This window comes from Eptesicus fuscus, chromosome 20 (assembly GCF_027574615.1).
Source record: "Eptesicus fuscus isolate TK198812 chromosome 20, DD_ASM_mEF_20220401, whole genome shotgun sequence".
NCBI lineage: Eukaryota > Metazoa > Chordata > Mammalia > Chiroptera > Vespertilionidae > Eptesicus > Eptesicus fuscus.
Window position 1 is genome coordinate 18,018,598 of NC_072492.1, and position 22,465 is coordinate 18,041,062.

The window sequence follows — 22,465 nt, forward strand, 5'->3', positions numbered from 1 at the left end:
ATGGGAGAACATATTTGCCAATGTTATCACTGATAAGGGTTTAATCTCCAACATTTACAGGGAACTCATACAATTCAACAAAAGGAAGATAAACAAACCAATCAAGAAATGGGCAACAGACTTAAATAGAAACTTTTCGAAAGAAGACAGAAGGAAGGCCAAGAGACATATGAAAAAATGCTCAAAGTTACTGATTATCCAAGAGATGCAAATCAAAACAACAATGCGGTACCATCTCATACCTGTCAGAATGGCTATCATCAACAAATCAATAACGACAAATGTTGTCGAGGATGCGGAGAAAAAGGAACCCTCGTGCACTGCTGGTGGGAATGCAGATTGGTGCAGCCATTGTGGAGAACAGTATGGAGTTTCCTTAAAAAACTAAAAATGGAACTCCCATTTGACCCAGTAATACCATTTCTAGGGATATATCCCAAGAAGCTAGAAACATCAATCAGAAAGGATATATGCACCCCTATGTTCATAACAGCACAGTTTACCATAGCTAAGATTTGGAAACAGCCTAAATGCCCATCAGCAGATGAGTGGATTAAAAAACTGTGGTACATCTACACAATGGAATACTATGCTGCGCTAATAAAGAAGGAATGCCTACCATTTGCAACAGCATGGATGGAACTGGAGAGCATTACGCTAAGCGAAATAAGCCAGTCAGAGAAAGATAAATATCACATGATCTCACTTATTTATGAAATATAATGAACAACATAAACTGATGAACAAAAACAGTTCCAGAGACAGAGAAACATTGATCAGACCATCAAACCTCAGAGGGAAGGTAGGGGAGGGTGGGGGTAACGGGGAGAGATCAACCAAAGGACTTATATGCATGCACACTAGTATAAGCATAACAAATGGACACCGACACTGGGGCAGTGGGAATGTGTCCTGGGGGTAGGAGTGGCCGGGGAGGGGTTGATGGGGGAAAAAGGAGACATGTAATACTTTAAACAAAAAAAGTCCACATTAAAATGATATTTGTAAGTCTGTTATCTTCGTTACCACATGATTAAAGAAATGAAACATGAAAAAAAAGAGTTGATATATGTAAAAGTGTTTAGTCTTGGTCTTATACATAGTGAACACGCACAAGACATGAATTTTCTTCTTTCTTCTTTCTTCATATCCCACCCCACCCTATGTAATGGCTAGAAAACTGTTAGCTTAATTATACACATGTTATTCTTCTCTTTCCATTCACTCTCTTCTAGGTAGTTAAAGGTTTCCATGCTTTCTTCTTCCTCCCTTCTGCCCAAACTAGTTTTGTGTAAAGAGTAGCCTAATGGATGTGGAATCACAAGGATTGAGCTCCGGTCTTGGCTCTGTCCCTAGCTTGCTACCGGACCTTTACTTTGATGGGCTTTAGCTCCTTCTTCTCCTTCTTCTCCTTCTTCTCCTCCTTCTTCTCCTCCTCCTCCTCCTCCTCCTCCTCCTCCTCCTCCTCCTCCTCCTCCTCCCCCTCCTCCTCCTCCTCCCTCCTCTCTTCCTCCTCCTTCTCCTTCCTTCTTCTTTCTTCTTCTTCTTCTTCTTTCTTCTCCTCCTCCTTCTCCTTCTCCCTCTCCTTCTCCCTCTCCTCCTCCTCCTTCCTCCTTCCTCCTTCTCCGTCCTCCTTCCTCCTTCCTCTTGCCTCTTTCCTCTTTCCTCCTTCTTCCTTCCTCCCTCTTCTTCCCTCCTCCTCCCTCCTCCTCTCTCATCCTTCCTCATTTTTCCTCTTCATGTTTTATTGATTTTTTTACAGAGAGGAAGGGAGAGGGATGAGAGTGAGAAACATCGATCAGCTGCCTCCTGCACACCTCCCACTGGGGACGTGCCCGCAACCAAGGCACATGCCCCCAACCGGAATCAAACCCGGGACCCTTGAGTCTGCAGGCCGACGCTCCATCCACCGAGCCACACCAGCTAGGGCTGGCTTTAGCTTCTTTATCTGTAAAATTAGATGTTCTGATGACTTAATGCAATGTAATATAGTGGAAAAAGCACCCGAACTTGAGTATAAATCCAGCCTCCACCACTTGCTAACCATGTGATTTGGTGCAAGTTGTTTTGTTTCTTTAAACTTTACCTTTCTCATCTATAAAATGAGGCATCACCATTCACCTCATAGAGTTATGGTCAGGACTAATTGAAATAACATATTTAAAGTGCTTGGTACATGATGGGGCATTTAATAAGTGCTAGTTCTATATTGCCTTTAGGAGGCTTTCTAATTCTAAAACCATGTGATTCTAGCCAAGAAAATGCAATCTCATACCCTTTACTCTAATTTATAGCTCATACTCATCAGTCCAAGACTGCATGAGGGGATTTCTTTCATGAGGAAAACCTGTATATTGCAACAACTCATTTTAGAAAACATCCTTCATTGCATTGCCTGTGACTTACCCAAAACTAATTAAACCCATAAATTTAGACTGTCACCACATTGACAATACCTAAGACACGATTTTTCTCTTTTTCTCCAGATAATTCGTCCAGTATTTCATAGCAGGCAGCTTGGGTCACCTTCACCATTTTCTGTAGATCTTTATATTCTCGAAAAAACAACATCTTCCTCTTGCCAATGTTAAAATCGAGAGCCCCCAGAGCCTCTCCTGTTCTCTCACGAAGTGGAATTGCGATGTGGTTTTCTCCACAGACAGAGGCCAAAAGAACTTCTGAACTGTCTGTACACTTAAAAAGAAAATCCCTGAAATCAAAACCAAATAAGCATAAGGGTATCAGCGATCAGGAAAGTTCATAACATTCCACCCAAACATATTGAATCACTCTCTTTTGTGCCTACTACTCTTCAACCCACCAGCTCTTGTTGCTATTTTATATGCCTAGACCACTTCATCTCTTGATTTCATAGAGCTCTCCCTCAGCACATTCACTCATCTCCTCTTAGAGAAGCCTTCCCTACCCATGTAATCTAAAGTAGTAGCAACTGAGTCATGCTCCATCATGTTATTCTGCTTTATTGTCTTTACTGTACTTATACTTATCTGAAAGGTATTCATTTTTTGTTTGTTTACATGTTGTCCAGTAAGTATTGGAGGAATGCCTGAAGAAATGATGAGTGTTAGGTTCTCTAGAAGCAGCACCTGAGACAGGGAAGTGATTTATTAAGGGAATGCTCTCAGGAGAAACCTGTGAGGGTCTAAGGAAAGCAGGAGAGGGAAGGGAGAAAAGCTACATAAGAATGTGATTTCAGGTAAAGTCTAACCTCAGCCTGATCCCAAGGGGGAGCTCTGGGAGGCAAACTGTCAAAGTCTGTCCCACCTGGGTGCAAGGAAGAGGTCTTTTGTCAGTGGTTGGCTCTAAGTTGCTCTGTGGGTAGGGAAGAGTGTTTACATAACTGGTAGGCACCTCCTAGTAAGAAGCTCGAATTTCTCAAGAGCACTCCTCCAGAGAAAGCTAAGAGTGTGAGTCATTAGTAATAGCACTTGCAGCAGCTGGCAAAAGATACTTGGGGGATCTGGGCTGGGCATCAACAGCATCTGCTTCAGTGAGAGACCTGAGGTTTTCACAGAAATGCAGTGGCATAGCGAGGTATAGACACATCTCTTTTTTATCTCTTTTCCTCTTTCCCCATCTATATTGGGATGTCATTCTTTTGAGATATTTTTAAAAATGTTGGTGCTTTGCATTGCCTCAAAAAGCACATTTACAGTTTATAGTATCATCAATCCTATACTGACAGGTAAGATTCTATCTTTCTTTTGCTACTCCCACCACTGTGTGACTTTATAACCATAGTAATGATGCATCATGCTAAACCGATGCATCATTAAATGAGTCTGGGTGTTACAAAGACTCCCATAAAACTCTTGAACACCATAAGGAATAATTATGTGGAAAAGAGTTTTTAACTTAATGAACATTCTGGTACGAAAATTTAATTAAATAGATACTTAAATATCAACTTGGCCTTCAGGCTGAGATAGGTTATTGGCTACTCAGCTACACTGACCCTCCCTAAGAAGCAGTCAGCCCCTTTGGCAATAGGAGTGTTCTCAGTAAAGATGTTTTGCATATGTCCACAGTTTAGTAGTGTTCCTGTATTCCATAGGTGAGAGGCAGTTGAAGTAACCTAGAACTGGGTATTTATTGAAAATAACATTCTTTGACTACTGTCCTCTTTTGCCCAGCCTGTCTTCTTTAAATAAAATATACTTGTTCACAAGTTGGCTAATATTAAGATGAGGAATTTTGATAAGTGGTGTGGATGTATTTGTCATAATCATGGTGGGTTTTCTTTAATTCCTTGTTTACAAGAAATCAAAGGAAATAAAAGACTATCATGCTTTAAAACATGCAATTTTAATATAAAACACCAATGAAATTTGTTTTAAAAAAGGACTTGAGGGGGAAAGGAGTTAATATGACTCATGCAGTCAGGAGATTGTCTCTAAAATCCAATCAGAATGAGCGTCATTGTATACTAATAGGAGGCAAAAGCTGTGTCTTCAGATCTATCACACCCGGCTACATACTCTGGCAAAGCAAACAAAAACAGACATGAAGATGCCTCTCATACCTGAAGACGCATGTCTTCCTGAAGATGGTAGGGGGATTTTTGTGGATTTCTGTTAGACCTAGGGGCCCTGTGACCATCATGTTGCGTAAAACATAGTCTGAACCCTTGAAAAGAGGAAGATATTTCATTATGGAGAAGAACAATTAGACTTCATATTTTCATTAAAGCTTTTGGGGACAGATAAGTAGGAAAAATTTAGGAAAGTTTAGATGATTTCTAGTTTTAAGTACAGTGACATTTTACTTACTCAGTACCATTAAGGAATGAGGTGTTCCACAAGAGAAAAATGTCAAAATTTGAGTCTTATTTAAATGCAAAAGCATATTTTTAAAATAATTGTGATAAAATGCTGTGCTTATATTATTTTTCCGAAAAGTGCACTGTAGAAAAGTCCCCTACCCCAGGCACATTTCAGGATAGGTCAAAATGAGTTTTCTTTCTTGAGTTTTCTAAATTGGAATAGAAAGGAAAGATTATTTTCAAGCTACTAAGCAGCTGGCTTTGCCTTGTGGAAAAAGCCCATCTTTAGGAAGTACAAAGTCAAAGTGCAGAGGGAAGCAACATGAGAACTGGGGAGAGAAAGAACATGAGAGAGTCATGATGGCATTGAATCCCTGGATCTGGTCATCCTAGAAGCCAGCTTGATGTCTGTCCTTTCTTCATTTCGGTCATATGAGTCAACCAATTCCCCTTTTTGCCTAAGGCAGTATGAGATGAATTCCTGCCACTCAACTGTGGACAGTTTGAGTTTGTGTCATGGGAACTATGTCCCCAGTTAGCCTAATAGCTAACTAAATATGGTTTTAAAATATCAGCAAGACAATAACGTCTAGAAACTCTGTTACCCTGGGAAGGTCAAACACTGCCAAGCCTTGCCTACCTGTTCTGGGCTAGGCTCAATGAAGTATGTAGTGATGGAGTTAATGCTTGGTACGATGTTGTAGAGCCAGCTAATGCCAGTGATCACAACGTGCAGGATGTGCTCCCGGCTGTGGACGTAGTGATAGGCAGTGCTAAAGACATTGGCAACACCCTGTAGAGACAGAATATTTTAATAGCCTTTTTTTAAAAAAAAATAGCAAAATAATTAGAAATGTATCCATTGGATTATCTTTTTCACTAATGATAATCTGTTTCCTACAAATTACTTCTCAAAAGGTAGTACTCTAGCTTCTACTATGAAAAAAAGGATCATCAAGAAATCAGAGGTGTAAAAAGAAATCTACCATAAGATCCACATAACTTATATGTTTCCTGATAATCATCCAGTGAAATTTGTGATATGTGCAATCAGAAAATAGTGTCAGAAGAACAAAATAAAATTTGAAATGAGAAAAAATGTTTAAAAGCTAAGATGAATGCCAGCTTTAGACAGATGGGTAGGAGTGCCCTGATCTGATGCAATATTAATGTCTGTATCTTTACATGGCTACTGTTATCAGGTCAGCAGAACAGGATGTGCTGGGTTCCAAAGCTTAAAACATGCACAGTCTTCTTATGGGCACAAAATACTGTTCCATAGAGAAGCAATGGAAAATCCTTAATACCCATCTGTGGCCTTGTAGTCAAGAAACTCTAGGATCCACAAAGTCTTAAAAAATATATGTAGCCCAGATGGTGTGGCTCAGTGGTTGAGCGTCAACCCATGAACCAGGAGGTCATGGATGATTCCCAGTCAGGGAACATGCTTGGGTTTCAGGCTGGATCCCCACTGTGAGGTGTGCAGGAGGCAGCTGACTGATGAGTCTCTCTCATCATGGATGTTTCTTTCTCTCTCTCCCTTTCCCTTCCCCTTTCTGAAATAAATAAAAACATATTTAAAAAAAATATATGCCTGGCTGGCATAGCTCAATGGTTGACCTATGAACCAGGTGGTCACAGTTTGATTCCCGGTCAGAGCACATGCCTGGGTTGTGGGCTCGATCCCTTGTGTGGGGCATGCAGGAGGCAGCTAATCAATGATTCTCTCTTATCATTGATGTTTCTCTATCTCCCACCTCCTTCTCTCTGAAATCGATAAAAATAGGTTTAAAATATGTATATATGTACTTTATATTAGGACCCAAGGCATCTAAGGTAATAATACAGGAGCCTTTACCTCCAAGGACTAGAGAATCTATTTAAAATTCATTTTGACATGTTCTCTAACAAGGCTGTGTATTAGTTCACCTACTGATAACTCCATACTCCTCCATTTTGCTTCTAAATATCTTCATATCATTATGTCAGAGGAGAATGAACCTTATTATTTAAAAGATGTCCAGAGAAAAAAGATTCTACCACTTTCCAGTTACCCAGCGAGAAGAGAAATTTTAAAATAATGGTAAATAAATATAAAGAGCCAGGGGCTTACAGGGAAACAAATGATAAGGCTAGAGCAAGTTCCTGATTGCCGCTATAGAGGTTTTATAGTATGTCCATTGCCTCCATAAAGGCTTTCAATCTTCCTCCATTGCAATTTCTATTCATAAAATTAAATGTAAATGTTTGTAGAAATGATCCAGTTATTGTATAGTTTTAAAAGTGCCTAAAACTTAAGCATTTTTCTTCATTCTTTATCCTCAAACATTATAACACTGATATCAAGAGCTATGGGATCATATATGATATTTAGCACCATTTGTGGAAAGAGCAAAGGATTTCTAGGTTCCACTATTAATAAAAAAATATGTTCTTTCTAAAAGTTCAGTCTGATTATGTAGATCTTAGTGGTCTAATAGTTGGATTTAGGTTCTACAGTATAAAATCCTGTCTCTATGATTAATGCAAGGGACATATTAATAATCTTCCCAGAGATTCTGAGGCATAGTTGTACAAGTAAAGCTGACTGTTCTTCCATATGTAATGCGGAACCTCTCAAAATACTGACACATACACACAGGGAACTGGAACCATATGACAACTCTATCTACATATATAGCTTTACCCTCATCTAGTTTCAGATTTGCTTTTTTTTAAAGTATAAAAGGAGAAGCCATCCTACCATTGCTATGGAAGAATCCTTCTCTGACTTACCTGATAGAATTTGATTTCATGAGGCAAGAAGATGTTTATTTTCTGGGGATCTCTTAGTGTGTCAACAGCCAGAACCCCAAAGATCCTCATATATGCATTCTGAAGAGGCAGAGCCAGGAATGATCCATTTTTATCATTCTCCTTGCGGGAATGGTTCCAGAAGAAAATGTTCCCATGGTGCTGAACTTGAGGGACATGTACTGGCTTCCCTTTATCTATTACTGTAAAGCTGAGGAATAGGAATATGAGGATGGGAGAAAGACACAGGAGGAGCTTTAGGTTAAACCGTGTAAGAAACTAGATCAACTCTCCATTCATAATCATTGGCATTACATGTCAGAGAAGTGAACTCATAAAATTACCAGTTTGGAGAGTCTGACTTGAAAGAAAGATTTAAAAAACAAGCTTAGATCATAACAGAGAAAGCATATATAACCAGGACTCAGGAGACATACTATAAAGATAAGGCAGAAATAATTGAACTGATATTGTAAAGCAGAATCCCTACATGGCCAATCAATGCCCAGGTAAACTCTAGAAATGATCAAGTGAAATCACCTGAGATTAGAAAGCAATCATCTCTACTTTAGAAGCACTGGTGACCTGAGGCATTTCTCTCTAGGATTTCAATGCTAACTTACTTCAGAATGGAAATTACTATTTTTTTAAAGAAGGGTGAAATCACTTGGTTCATGTGGCTCAGCAGTTGAGCATCAACCCAGGAACCAAGAGGTCCCTGGTTGGATTCCTGGTCAGGACACATGCCTGAATTGTGGGCTTGATCCCTAGTAGGGGGCATGCAGGAGGCAGCCGATGGATAATGATGTTCCTCTCTCGTCGATGTTGTCGATGTTTCTCTCTATATATACATCTCCCTTCCTCTCTTTAAAAATCAAAACGTATTTTTTTAAAAGGAGGTTAAAGTCAACTTTTCCAAGAAATTCTTACCTGATTCCCTTCATGTCCCTGTAGAGCACTTTGTTCAGTACAAATGGAGCATCATCTAAAGTACAAGCTACATTCCTTAATAGGACAGCCCCTCTATCAGGCAGTACTCGGTTTTCTTCTAAGAGGGAAATGTGAGCACTGATCTTCTTATTTCCATGGACTTGAGCATCCTATGGCAAAATGTTGCTGATCATGTATTTTCCAATAGCTATTCTCTTAGTCACATCTTCCTCCATTAGCCAGTTTGTGCCTTTGACCCCAATATTTTCATTTTCATGAATAAATAATGAAGATATTACTATTTATGGGCAATGAAGAAAAGTGTACACTGGCTCCATAGCTGTCCCCCAAACCTGAGTTTTAGTGAGTGTAATGGATTTACTTTATGTCAATTAGACTGGTTTACTAAAAATAAATAAATAAATCTCAAAGCCTACTCAAATTTAGAGGTTTAAAACTTGGATCCTACCTGGCTGGCATGGCTCAGTGGTTGAGTGTTGACGTATGAGCCAGGACACATGCCCGGATTGCGGGCTCTATCCTCACTGTGGGGTATGCAGGGGCAGCCGATCAATGATTCTCTCTCTCTCATCGCTTTTCTCCCTCTCCCTTCCTCCTTCTCTCTGAAGTCAATGATATATATAATATATTTATATTCTACTTGGATCCCTTTGGCCATGGTTAGGTAGCTCAGGCAAGCATGTCAAACTCATGGTCTGGTTAGAGTATTGTCCTGATATGCCAAGGTTGTGGGTTCAACCCCTGGTCAGTGCACATGCAAGAATCTGCCAGTGAATAAATAAGTGGAACAACAAAAATGATGTTTTCTTTCTCTCTCCCTTCTTCTTCTCTCTCTCTCTCTCTCTCAAACCAATATACATATTTAAAAAAACTTATATCCATTTGAACTATAGTTAGATTGTTTGGGCTTCAGTTAAAAGTATTTATTTTAGAGAGATGGGGCAAGAAAATGGCTTCATTTTACTCATATTTCTTAACCTTAATCTACTATTATGTGAATGTGGAAAAATGTTCTGAAGGAATTCTTAACATAGATTGGCTATGACATTTGATTTATGTCATTTTAGGAAATGATTTTTTGGGGGTCTCAGATTGCAGACTTTATGCAATTACTATTTCTATTGAAATAACTGAAAATTCTCTATACCTAAAATATTATTATGTTACCAAGAATATTTTGTGTTAATACATATACTGAACACATCCATAAGTTGGGGGACATGAGAGATACTTTCCTTGATATTTTTCTCATCTTTCTATATATTTAGGTTTGCTTTTTGTGCCTTTTTTTCGGTCTTTATTTCTCCTTTTCTACATAAAAGTCTATAGAGTAACAAAAATATAGTGAGGTTTCTCTTGGGATACTGTAGATCTTTGAAGCAAGTTGGAGTAATAGCTTTTTTTTTTTTTTTTGAGGGGGTGGCAAAGCTGTGGACAGTGGCCCATGGTGGTCATGTGTTTTAAGTGACATGATTCTGTAATAATCTCAGCTTGTTTCTAGGCAGTGTTGTGAAAAACTAGAGGCTTGGTGCACAAAATTTGTGCACGGGGATGTTGTCCCTCAGCCCAGCCTGCACCCTCTCCAATCTTGGACCTCTCAGGGGATGTCTGACTGCCTAAATGGGCAGTTGGACATCCCTCTCACAATCTGGGACTGCTGGCTCCTAACTGCTCACCTATCTGCCTGATTGCCCCTAACTGCTTCTGCCTGCCAGCCTGATTGCCCACTAACCACTCCCCTGCTGGCCTGATTGATGCCTAACTGCTCCCCTGCTGGCCTGATAGCCCCCAACTGCCCTCCCCTGCCAGCCCATTTGCCCCCAACTGCCCTCCCCTATCTTATGGTGGCCATCTTGTGGCGGCTATCTTGTGATGATGTGAGGGTGTCGTGTGAGGGCACAAAGACCACCTAGGCCAGGCGTCCTCAAACTATGGCCTGCGGGCCACATGCGGGTGTTTTTGCCGTTTTGTTTTTTTACTTCAAAATAAGTTATGTGCAGTGTGCATAGGAATTTGTTCATAGTTTTTTTTTAAACTATAGTCCAGCCCTCCAACGGTCTGAGGGACAGTGAACTGGCCCCCTGTTTAAAAAGTTTGAGGACTCCTGACCTAGGCTTTTATTAGTATAGATTGTGTGGTGTTGGATTCCACTTTATAATAACTTTATGTTTTAAATAGCTCTTTTTTGAACTGCCTCTCAAAACATCATGCAAAGGAGATATAGTTTGATCTCCTTCCACATCTCCCTATTGGTATTTTTTAAAAATATCAGTCTATTTTCAGTTCTAGGTTTATTTGAGTCTCAGCACAAATAAAATTAGAAATCCCAAGACATAATTCTGTCTTTTATACGTTTCCTCTCTGAGTCTGCCTTGCCAACCTGCAGTCATTCCAATTGCATCTTCCCTAGGCTTTAGGTCATTGTAATGTATTAAAAAGAGAGAAAAAAACCAAAACCATCTATCGCAATACCCAGCAAATTTTAAGAGAATTTAGTGTGCTCCTCCTTTACATTGAATATCACCTACTGTGAGGAAGTTTTTCTTTTTATGTATCATTTTAGAAAACATACCTGTGTGAGGGCCTTAAAGGTCTCAGTGTACACTGGCTCCAGGGATACCCCACTTGTTTCTGCAGCATGCTGAATTTGGTGCAGCCACTTCCGTCTGGCACTATTCCTCAAACCCTCAAAATGGCTTCTTTCTAAGCTGGTCATCAGAAACTCCACAAGGCTTTCCAGAACCTGGTCTTCATTGCCCCTGAGTTCAGATACAACCAATTCTATGTATTTCTGAAACTGTTTTGAAGACAACCTCACTTCCTGACCAGGGTGTGGCTTTGGAAATTGGATGTGTAATTTAGCTGAAAGATATAAACACAAAACCAAGGACTAACCAAAAGCTCATTTACCTGTGGAAGAAATTTTCATTCTCCTCTTACAGCAAACTGAAGTCTCTTGACAACTGTCACCCCGTCCCCCAATGGAAAATCAGGTATATTAAAGGCATCTAAGCCCAACGCAACATGTTACAGTGAATTCCTATGATAAACTCAAGATGAGTTCTATGTCATCTTTCCTGTTTTTGTTTTGTTTATTTAATTCTACCACCTAGTCAGGCGAAATTCCAGGGTCAACTTTCATTCTACCCTACATTTTACCATCCATTTCCAATAAACTACTTAACTCTCTCCTGTTAGTCATTGACAATGTATCTTCCTCACCATTCCTGCTTCCATAATACTAAACCAGTACTAATCACTTTATAAGTGGATTACCAATGGTAAGGCTCAATACATATTTATAAAATTAAATTAAAACACAACTCGAATTATGCAATTTCTTGGTTCAAAGTATATTTGGATCCAGTCCATTTTCTAAGAATATTTTCCCATAATACCATATAGGAATTATTTATTTCAGTATCCCCTTTCTATTCATGATCCCTGACTATGCCTTGCACACTTCTGCACCCACATCTATCTTTTATTTTTTTAGCATACAATCACAATCTACTACCAAACCTAAACATTACCAATAACTTACATCTTCTTTTATGCCCTTGCCATTGTTCCACTCCCTGCCTATCCACATCCCCGCACCAGTATTCTGAAATTTTGCTTTTGCTTTATCTTTTCCTTCCTTTTCTTTTCCCAATAGTGTTATTGTGTGTGTGTGCTTCTAACAATATGTGGTTTCATTTTATCTTTTTGTATACTTTAGAAAAAGGACATCATACTATATGTACTTTTCTGGGGCTTGCTTTTTAATTCAACATTATGCTACCATATACATCTGTGTTGTTCCTGTAGCTATGACTTATTCATTTCACCATTATATAGTATGTCATTTTGTAAGTATACCATCATCAATTTATTTATTCTCCTATCAATGGGCATTTAGGTTGTCTCTAATATTTTGCTCTTATGAACAGTGCTATGAGCATTTTTGTACATGTCTCTTGGTGTACATGTGTAAATTTATTTGATATTTATTATAAATTAATAAGTCATAGAGTATGCACCTTTCCTCTTTAAAGCTCAAGAAGGCTTCCACCTGAAAGATAATAACATTCATTCTATATTAATTATTTGACAATTAACAAATATTGCCTCTTTTAGTCATCTTCTTATATGATTTTTGCTCTTTAGCATCCACTCATCTTTCTCCTAGCAACTGTATCCCAGATTTTGCTTGGGGAAACTACTCCACTCCCACCTCAGGTCATATGTTTAAGAGAGGTTCCACTTAGTAGAGGTTCTAGAGGTGGAGCATGCATCTCAGCTCTAAGCCAGTCAGGACACCTATTCCCCTCACCAGAGTAGCTGGGTTAGTCCAGACTAATGCCAGACTCTTTACTTGACTTATTAGGAAGAGGACATTTTCCTTCTTATTCTCACTGAACTTGAATAAACCTGTTGGGATGTGAGATTGAACCTGACCACCATGTGGAAAGAATGTGTGAAAGTGGAGTCAACACATAGAAGAGAACAGGACCAGACTGAAAGAGAAAGAGAAAGAAGCAGATACCTGTCCTAAAATCATTATTTGAACTCCCAAATCTGGTGGTGTCCTGAACTAGCCATGGACTTTTCCATCACATGAACCACTAACGTCCATTTTTGCTAAAACACTTTGTTAAGAAAAAAACCTGTTAGCGTATATTGAACTCTAATTATTGATATGTATGCTGAAGTATTTAGGGAGGAGTATATGGATGTCTTTAATTTATGTGTAATGCATCAAAAATAAGAGAAGTAGATGGAAGGACAGAGAGATGGAGAGATGAATAGATAGATAATAAAAAAGTTTGGTAAAATGTTAATGATAGAAATCTAGGTAGTAGATATATAGATACTCACTGTAAAATTCTCCCAGCTTTGCTGTATGTTTTAAATTTTTCATAATAAAATATTGGAGGGGAGAGAAGGACATAGTAGACAGATTGAAAGGACTCCCATGGGTTAAATAAAAAAATATATGAGCATTATAACAATAATGTTGCATTATAACCCACTGTATAAAATAGGAAAAACTGAATACATACTGTTATGAATGAATAAACAAAAAGTTTGACAAGAAATGGAATATTTATATGGTTTCAAAATAACTGCAAAAATAATTATTAATTACAAAGAGAAAGAGGAGTAACTTTAAAATGGAGGAACCTGACTGATATAATTTTATCATGAGATTTCTAATAGCATTCAATGAGAAGAACGCAGCATCACTTATATGACATTCCTGCCAAAAATGAACAACCTAAATTTAATCATGAGGAAATACTAGACAAACCCAAAAGAAGTAAAAATTACAAACAAATATGCCTGCAATCTGAATAAATGGCAAGGAATGGAAATCAAGGAAAGACTGAGGAGTTTCTTAAAGATTCCTTGTTCCAGGGTGAAGAAACAGCAATAGTTTTACACTAACCACTTGTCCAGATTTCAGTTTCTTTAAGGAACACTGAGTATTTCAATGAGACTTTCTAAATAAATGTGACAATTTGGTGACAGAATGACTCACCGAAATGTTATAATTTTAAGAGAGTTAAATGCCCTACTTAAATAGCAATGTATAATTTTATCATTTAAAGCAAATTTTATCATTTAATAGAAAACTAAAGGACATATCCAACAAATGTTAATAGCTATTCCATGGGAAGTAATGGAGGAAGATAAATTTTTTCTCTTAAATTCTACAGTGTAGACAGGTCACATGTTCTACAGATTTTTATATATATGATATTTCTGCTCAAAAGATTAGGCTATATTAGATGGGAATAAAAAGGGAAAATGACAGTGTAAAAGTTTCAAGTTGCCCTTTCCATATAGAAAACTTTCATTTTGAGGATACCAGCAGAAACATTTCTAGGAATTTCTAATTCTGTGACATTATCCTATTTAAACCCCAATTTTTAATCTTGGACACAGAAATATATAAGAAGGGCAGAGAAAAAACAACAAACAAATTAAAAAAAGAGCTGTCTAAAAGGTTTTTCATTCTGTTATTAGCTAATGTTTGAATTAAAAATTTTTTCCTTTTTTAAGAAACAAAATCTGCCTTTCAGCTTCCATGTGACCATCAGTTCAGCAGATATCTCCATAGGCCTGGTGGCTACCAAGATGTGTTCAGAGAGAGTCATTTTGTATGTGTCTACCATTGGAGAGAATAATTGGTTCTTCCTGCTTGCAGACATTTTCTTCTGGCAGCAGATTCTGCCTCCTCATTTCTTTCCTCATTTTTGTATGCTGGGCTTAACCCATTTCATTTTATGCTTTGTACCTATCTCTACTGCTGTCCTCCAATCATATATATTAGAAAATCCTTATAACATTATCCTCAGGTTCCTTAAATTCCAGAATTCATAGTGTCTAACTCCTTCATTTTACAAATGAGGACACCTGGATCTACAGAGATTCAATAATTTGCCTTTGCTCACATGACCATTTAGTGGAAGATCCAGTATTGGAACCTAGCACTCCTGACCATGTGTAATGTTCTTTCCTCTGTAGAACATGGTTCTGTGTTATGAAATTTGCCCATATTATAAAACCACCTCATTACACCTTTCAAAACTTCATTAAGTAAATCCTTTTTGGATGCAGTTTAAGAAAGTAGTGTAGTGTAATGTAAAGTTTGCAAAAGACATAGTTAATTAAAAACACATGACAATGGATAAACTTAGGGCTGAAGAATGTTAATCCTAATCATTCCTTCTGCTGTGCACTATATACTTTAAGAGTTAGAAATCTGGTATGCCAAAGTCACTAGATAAAACCCTTAAACCCAGGGAAGAGTATAACCATTTCTACTAGGATCTAATCAAATAAATGAGGGAATTATACTAGAATAAGAATTTTAGTAGCTTTTGATTGGGAAGAATTGATCAGAAGAGAAAAATATAATATAGAAGAGGAAAGTCATTTAGAAGAATAAGTTAAGTTAGTAAATTCAGGAGAAACTTGCAAGTCAGCCAGATTTGTGAAGTGAATCAGACCTTGTCAAGACAGAGAGATAAGACAAGAAGAGAAAATAAGCAGAACTGTGGAATGGTTTGGATTCTTTTAACCCCAAGACTGAGCATACTCAGGTACATAGAAGGAATCTAACCATTAGAGCTAAGATTTTGGGCAAAACACTCTACAACATATTCCACTCCTGATTGCTCTGACACTTTCTACATTCTCACCAAAAAGGCACAAAGGTTCCAATCTCTCCACATCCTTGCCAACAATTGTTATTTCCCATTAAAATTTAATTATTTCCATTTAGAATGCCATACTATGCAAGCAACAAAAGCAAAAATAAATAAATGGGACAACATCAAACTAAAAAGCTTCTGTACAACAAGAGAAACAATAAAATGAAAAGACAACCTACATAATAGGAAAAATACTTTCAAATCATCGTACCTAATAATAGACAAACATGTAAATTGACCGTACCTCTGCTATACCCACAGCCAATCAGAGTGAGTATGCAAATTAGAAGGCCAAAGATGGGGGCCGCCCAGCTGCTCCAGGTGTGGAGTGGCCAGGCGGGGCAGGACGCCTGCTATGAGAGGGAGGGCGGGGGGTGAAGGGATCTACAGAAGCGGAGTGCCACTGCGAAGACAAGACTGCAGACTCCGGAGTCTACAGCGAAGACGAAGATGACAGATGAAGACGGCAGTCTGCAGTGAAGATGGCAGACTCCAGCAGGAGTCTGCAGTAAAGATGAAGACAGCAAACTCCAGCTAGAGTCTGCAGTGAAGCAGCGAAGACGAACCAGCCGGAGTCTGCAGTGAAGACAAAGATGGCAGACTCTGGCCCGAGTCTACAGCAAAGACGAAGAAGGTAGACTCTGGCCAGAGCGAAGGCCTGGGTCCCAGGTGGTGGAGGAAAACCGGTGCTGGAAGCCAAGGGAAGGAAGGCCTTATTGCACGAATCTCTTCGTGCAATGGGCCTCAAGTATATCTAATAAGGGGTTAATATCCAAAAAATATAAGGAATGTATACAACTCAATAGCAAAAAAAACCAATATGATTAAATATGGGCCAAAGAACAAAATAGACATTTTTTCAAAGACATGAAAATGACCAAACAGTGATAAAAAGATATCCCATATCACTAATAATTAGGGAAATGCAAATAAAAACCATAATGAGATATCATCTCATCTCTGTTCAAACAGCCATCATATAAAAGACAAGTTTTGGTAAAGTTGTGGAAGAAAGGGAATCCTTTTGCACTGTTGATGGTAATATAAATTGGTATAGTCACTATGGAAAACAGATGGAGGTCCCTAAAAAAACTAAAAATAGAATTACCATATGATCCAGTAATTCCACTTCCGGGTATATATCCAAAATCACTATCTCAAAGAAATATCTGTACTTCCATGTTAACTACATAATTATTCATAATAGTCAAGACATGGAAACAGCCTAAGTATCCATCAACAGATGAATGGATAAAGAAAATATGATATATACAATGAAATATTATTCAGCCATGTTACTATTTGCAACAACATGGATGGATTGTGAAGGCATTACATTAAGTGAAATAAGTCAGACAGAGAAAGACAAATACTTATATGTGGAATTGAAAAAAGGCAAACTTGTAAAAACAGACTGTATAATGGTGGTTGCCAGGAGCTGGGGGTAGGGAAAATGGAGAGATGTTGGTCGACGGGTACAAAATCCTAGATAATAAAAGGCTAATATGCAAATTGTCTCCTCGAGAGTTTGACCGACTGGGAGTTTGACTACTCGCTATGATGTGTGCTGATCACCAGGGGGTGGCACAAAACAAAGGAAGGCCCTGGCCAGCAGCCGGCAGCCAGGGGAAGGAAGGCCCCCATCAGTCCCTATCACTGGCCAGGCCTAGGGACCTTACCCGTGCATGAATTCTGTGCACCGGGCCTCTAGTTTCATTATAAGATGAATAAATTCTGGGGATCTAATGTGCAGCATAGTGACTATAGTTAACAATACTGTATTATACACTTGAAAGTTGCTAAGATCTTAAATGTTCTCACAACAAAAAAGATAGATAGTAATTATGGGAGGTGATGGAGGCATTAACTAATACTACTATGGGAATAATTTCATAATATATGTGTATCAAATCAACATGTTGTACATCTTAAATTTACAGTGTTATAAGTCAGTTATCCTACCTAATAAAACAGTAATATGCAAATTGACCGCACCTTTGCTACGCCAAAAGCCACGCCCACCAGCCAAGCCACGCCCACCAGCCAATCAGAGCGAGTATGCAAATAAACCCGACCAAGATGGCGGTTAATTTGCATACATAGGCACCCTGAGCTGACCCCCTGCAACGGATTGCAGGGAGCTGGGGTCTGCTCTGGCACCAGACCGAAAGCCTCCGCCAGAGGCTTTTGGCCTAGAGCTGGAGCGGACACGCAGCTCCCTGCTTTCATGGATGGTGGGCGTGGTGGACACCCAGCTCCTCGCTCTGATTGGATGGTAGGCATGGCGAGCAGACCCCCTGCCATTGAAAGCGGGGAGCTGGGGGTCCGCTCCTGCCCAAAAGGCTTTCAGTCTGGGCAGGCCTGGGCAGTGGCTGAGCCGGTGATCAGAGGGAGCTGGAGAGGCCTGCCCAGGCCTAAAGCTTCGGCCAGAGGCTTTAGGCCTGGGCAGAGCCCAACCCTCCATTGGTGTGAACTATAGAAGAAACACCTTTTCTGACTGCATATTGGCTAAGTTTCCTGTATGCCACTGGTAATATTCTTAGTAGCTTGGGTAATAAGAATCCAAAAAGGTGATCTAGGGTTTTTCCACCACACTTCTGGAGAAAAAAAACGAAGGTCTGCTGCTGGAGGGCTAAGAAATGTCATATCCTGCCCTAGCCAGTTTGGCTCAGTGGATAATGCCTCAGCCTGCCGACAGCAGGGTCTGGGTTCGATTCTGATCAAGGGCATGTACCTAGGTTGCAGGTCCTCCCTGGCCGGGGCCCAGATCAGGGCTCATGCAGGAGGCAACCAATCAAAGTGTTTCTCTCTGTCTTTCCCTTTCTCTTCCACATTCTCTAAAAGTCAATGGAAACATACCCTCAGGTGAGGATAAAAAATAAATAAATAAATCCATATCCTATGAAAGACACATCTTGAAAATGCCTAAAGAAAGTTATCATTTTTTCTTGGTGAAGGGACTGGAGTCCGTGTTGATGAAAACACCTTGGTGGCTGTGGTGACTGACAGTGGCTGCAGCAGTGGGGTGATGGGGCTGGTGCCTTCCCCTGACCAGTCCAGTTGCCTCCCACAAAGGGAGACCAGACTGCAGCTTAGGTACACTCTCTGTGGGGCGTGGGCCTAAGCCATCAGTAGGACATCCCCTGAGGGCTCCCAGTATGTGAGAGGGGGCAGGTTGGGCTGAGGGACCCCCGACCCCCAGTGCACGAATTTCATGCACCGGGCCCTTAGTATCTTAATAAAGCTGAGCAATTTGTTGCCATACTAGCAAGTGTGAAGGTGGTATCTTAAGGTTTTAGAACAACCAGTGTTTAACTGTATATATATCATACTACCAGGAAACTTGAAGCCAAGTTGTTTACTTAAATAAGAAAATTATTATACTTTTACCTGTCTTCATAGCTTCTTTTTCCATTCCCTCCTTGTATGTATACAAGAGTTCATCAACTTCATTCAGATCTAAGAAGCCTGAGCCATCACTGTCCCACAACTGAAAGAGGGCTTCTAGGAGAAGTCCCCGTCGAATTTGGGAAGCGTTTTGTATAGCCTAGGATACAAACAAGTTAACAAAGCACAGAAGACTTGCTGTTTATTCTACTAGCTGGCACCCTATGTTTATTCCCCAAAAAGTGCAGCACTTTTTATAAAAACAGCTTTACTTTGGGACTAAGCATGATATTAATAGGAAAGTGAATCATTTAATTTCAATCCTCTAAGTACCATTTCTCTGTTTCTGCATTGGATTAAAACACATTAATTTAGAAAGAAGACTACACTCCTTAAGAATCTTTAATTCATTCCTTTCCACTCCCTCGCTGCTGGTTCAGGAATATGATAAACACATGGGGTGCTCTGCCTGGCTTCTTGGTGGGATTTGTTTTGTAGTGAAGGGGGATGGATGGCAGTGTTCAAACAATACAAAATGACTGTTAAAATTTTTTAAAAAATATTTAACATTGACCTAACTTGGCATTAATTACCTTTTATACTTTTTACTAGGTTAATTATATCAATTCAATAGTAATGCAATTAATATCTAGATATATTTAATTGCTGAAACAAAGTGAATATATACCTTTTGGTTAAATGGGGGAACTGCTGTTGAGGAGGCAAAAGGGATATCACCTCTAGAATTAAGTTGAGAAGATTCATAAGGCTGCTGAGATTACTGAATATGCCTGGTAAATCTAATTTACATATTTAATATATGAGCACATAAATTGTTTATATCAGCTAATGTGTGTGCATTTACCTACACCTAAGTAAGTAGTAGTTTCTTACAAAATATATACTACCTGATGCAATGCACATGATATATTCAAGCCGTAAATGAACCATAGGTATGTGCATTTGTAAATGCACTCACACAGATACACACACATGCGATATCTTTGTTCACACACATATTTGCTCCATAGAGTCTGCTATTCAAGCTTCAGTGAAAGAAAAACAAAACTGTCCAATAAACCATCTCCTGCCATCATTAATCATGATATTATTAGGGAATGAGTTCTCTGGAGTGTGTACTCATTTTATTTGACAATAAAATAAAATATTCAATGGCCATACTTGTTGAAATAGTGATAAGTTTAGTTGTAAATTTTTTAAAATATATTTTATTGATTTATTACAGAGAGGAAGGGAGAGGGATAGAAAGCTAGAAACATCGATGAGAGAGAAACATCGACCAGCTGCCTCCTGCACACTCCCCTACCGGGGATGTGCCCGCAACCAATGTACATGCCCTTGACCGGAATCAAACCTGGGACCCTTCAGTCCGCAGGCCGACACTCTATCCACTGAGCCAAACCGGTTTCGGCTAGTTGTAAATTTTTAAAGAAGAGCCACACTAGGAACTACTGAGGTTGACAAATTTAATCATAGTGACCTCACTTGTTTCATTGATAAACAATATTACTCACCTCTTCCAAGTCACTTATTTTCTCTTCTTTTGTTTCAGCATAGCCCCACTTGAAAAAGGAGGTGAGGGTTTCACTGGTACTCAAAGGGACATCTTCACCAACAAATGTCTCCATGAGTTGCACAAACTGGAGCAGATTAAGAGAAACTCCATTGAAGGCACTCCTTCCTTTCACTTCTTTGTAAAACTGAATATTCCTGATAATTGAATGTAGGTCTATAAAGCAGGAAACATACAGTAAAATGGACAATTTTCTCAAAGATTAAAAAATACATGAGTATTTATTATAATGGACATTTGCTACTATTTTCCTGTCAGAAATTCATGCCCCCTTCATGAGTTCAGCACCATTTCTTTTTTATTTGACAAAACATCCCTTACCCATTATCTGTTTAGGTAAGTCAAGTAGTACTTAACCTCCCCCATCCATGCCCCAAAGATTGCCATGTAGCATAGATCTGGCCAATGATCTATATATAACAGCAATGTAATACACTATAAACCAATGAGAATTTAAACCCAGAACTTTTGGGGAAGCAATTGGGGGAAGGACCCCTCTTTTTATACTCTTGATTCCTGAACTGGTAGGCTATAGGCTTAGAAATACTCTCATGGACATCTTGAGACTCTATGGCATCTTGACTGATGCCATACATTTTCACCAAAATATTTTGAGGGTAAGAAATTTATTACTTGACCAAGACTTAACATTTTTTAAATTGCAGATAGGAATAAAATAATCTTTCAGTTTCTAGTGGCTGTCTTAAGTTCCCATAGTTGTTGTTTTCATGAATACAGACAATAGGTTGGTGAAGGTCTAGGGTAGGGTAGGAACTGGGTGGTGGGGAGTAAGGGGGACATCTGTAATGCTGTCAACAATAAAGATAAAAAAAGAAAGAAAATAATGCTGATCTAATTAAAGGTAAAAATGATAAAATAGCATTGTAGTAAAATATGAGTACTTGTTGGAACACTCACTGTTAAATAAAAGCTACTTTTTGTTCTCTCTGTTGAGTAGATCTTTCTTTATAAGTCTTCAAAAACAATCTATATTCTCACCTGTTTCACATGTTTGGATGTGAAACTACCAGGGAGAGGAATAGCTGAAATTATTTCTATTGAGTAGTAATATCTAATATCATTCCTTTTGTATACCTGGATCATAGCTTAAAAGCAGCTGTTGGGCCATTTAATTATCTAAAAAACTGTATAATAATGCATATGTTTTTAAGCAAAAGAACATTCATCAATAGCACATGCATACTACCACTAAAACATTCATCTTATAAATCTTTATTTTTAAAAAATATATTTTTATTGGTTTTAGAAAAGAAGGAAGAAGGAGAGATAGAACCATCAATGATGAGAGAGAATCATTGATCCTATATGCCCCACACTGATGATCAACCCCGTAACCCAGGCATATGCCCTGATCAGGAACGAACTGTGACCTCCTGGTTCATAGGTCAACACTCGACCACTGAGCCACACCGGCCGGGCCATCTTATAAATGTTCAGATCCATCAGCTCAGGGACAAAATAATACAAGGTTCACTCTGGTGTTGTGTCTTATCTAAGTCCAGTCTTTATCATGGGGTACCACAATAAGTTAAATTCATCAATCAGACTGGGATCTATTCTTTCTAATTTTGTTGTTAATGTGTACCTGTGAATCTGGAGTTATCATAGATTAATTTTGCCTGTTCATCATCTTCGCATTTTACATACTTCTTCAAGTCACAAGTCAAAATTTCACCTATAAAATACACATTCCACATAACACAGGCAATTTAACTTCACTGTCACAATGTTTTT

At 38.8% G+C, this 22,465-nt stretch overlaps 1 protein-coding gene across 1 annotated transcript in view; it reads right to left on the reverse strand.

Annotated features, from left to right (window-relative positions):
• Window positions 1–22,465, reverse strand: part of EFCAB5 (EF-hand calcium binding domain 5) — a 92,118-nt gene that overhangs the window by 18,527 nt on the left and 51,126 nt on the right. Inside the window, exons 11-19 of the mRNA XM_054709376.1 lie at window positions 22,317–22,406; window positions 20,652–20,866; window positions 19,120–19,276; window positions 11,100–11,389; window positions 8,507–8,676; window positions 7,559–7,787; window positions 5,424–5,576; window positions 4,544–4,647; window positions 2,457–2,710 (exon numbers count right to left, since the gene is read on the reverse strand). Coding sequence (XP_054565351.1) covers window positions 2,457–2,710; window positions 4,544–4,647; window positions 5,424–5,576; window positions 7,559–7,787; window positions 8,507–8,676; window positions 11,100–11,389; window positions 19,120–19,276; window positions 20,652–20,866; window positions 22,317–22,406 — 1,662 coding nt within the window. The remainder of the gene's footprint in view (window positions 1–2,456; window positions 2,711–4,543; window positions 4,648–5,423; window positions 5,577–7,558; window positions 7,788–8,506; window positions 8,677–11,099; window positions 11,390–19,119; window positions 19,277–20,651; window positions 20,867–22,316; window positions 22,407–22,465) is intronic.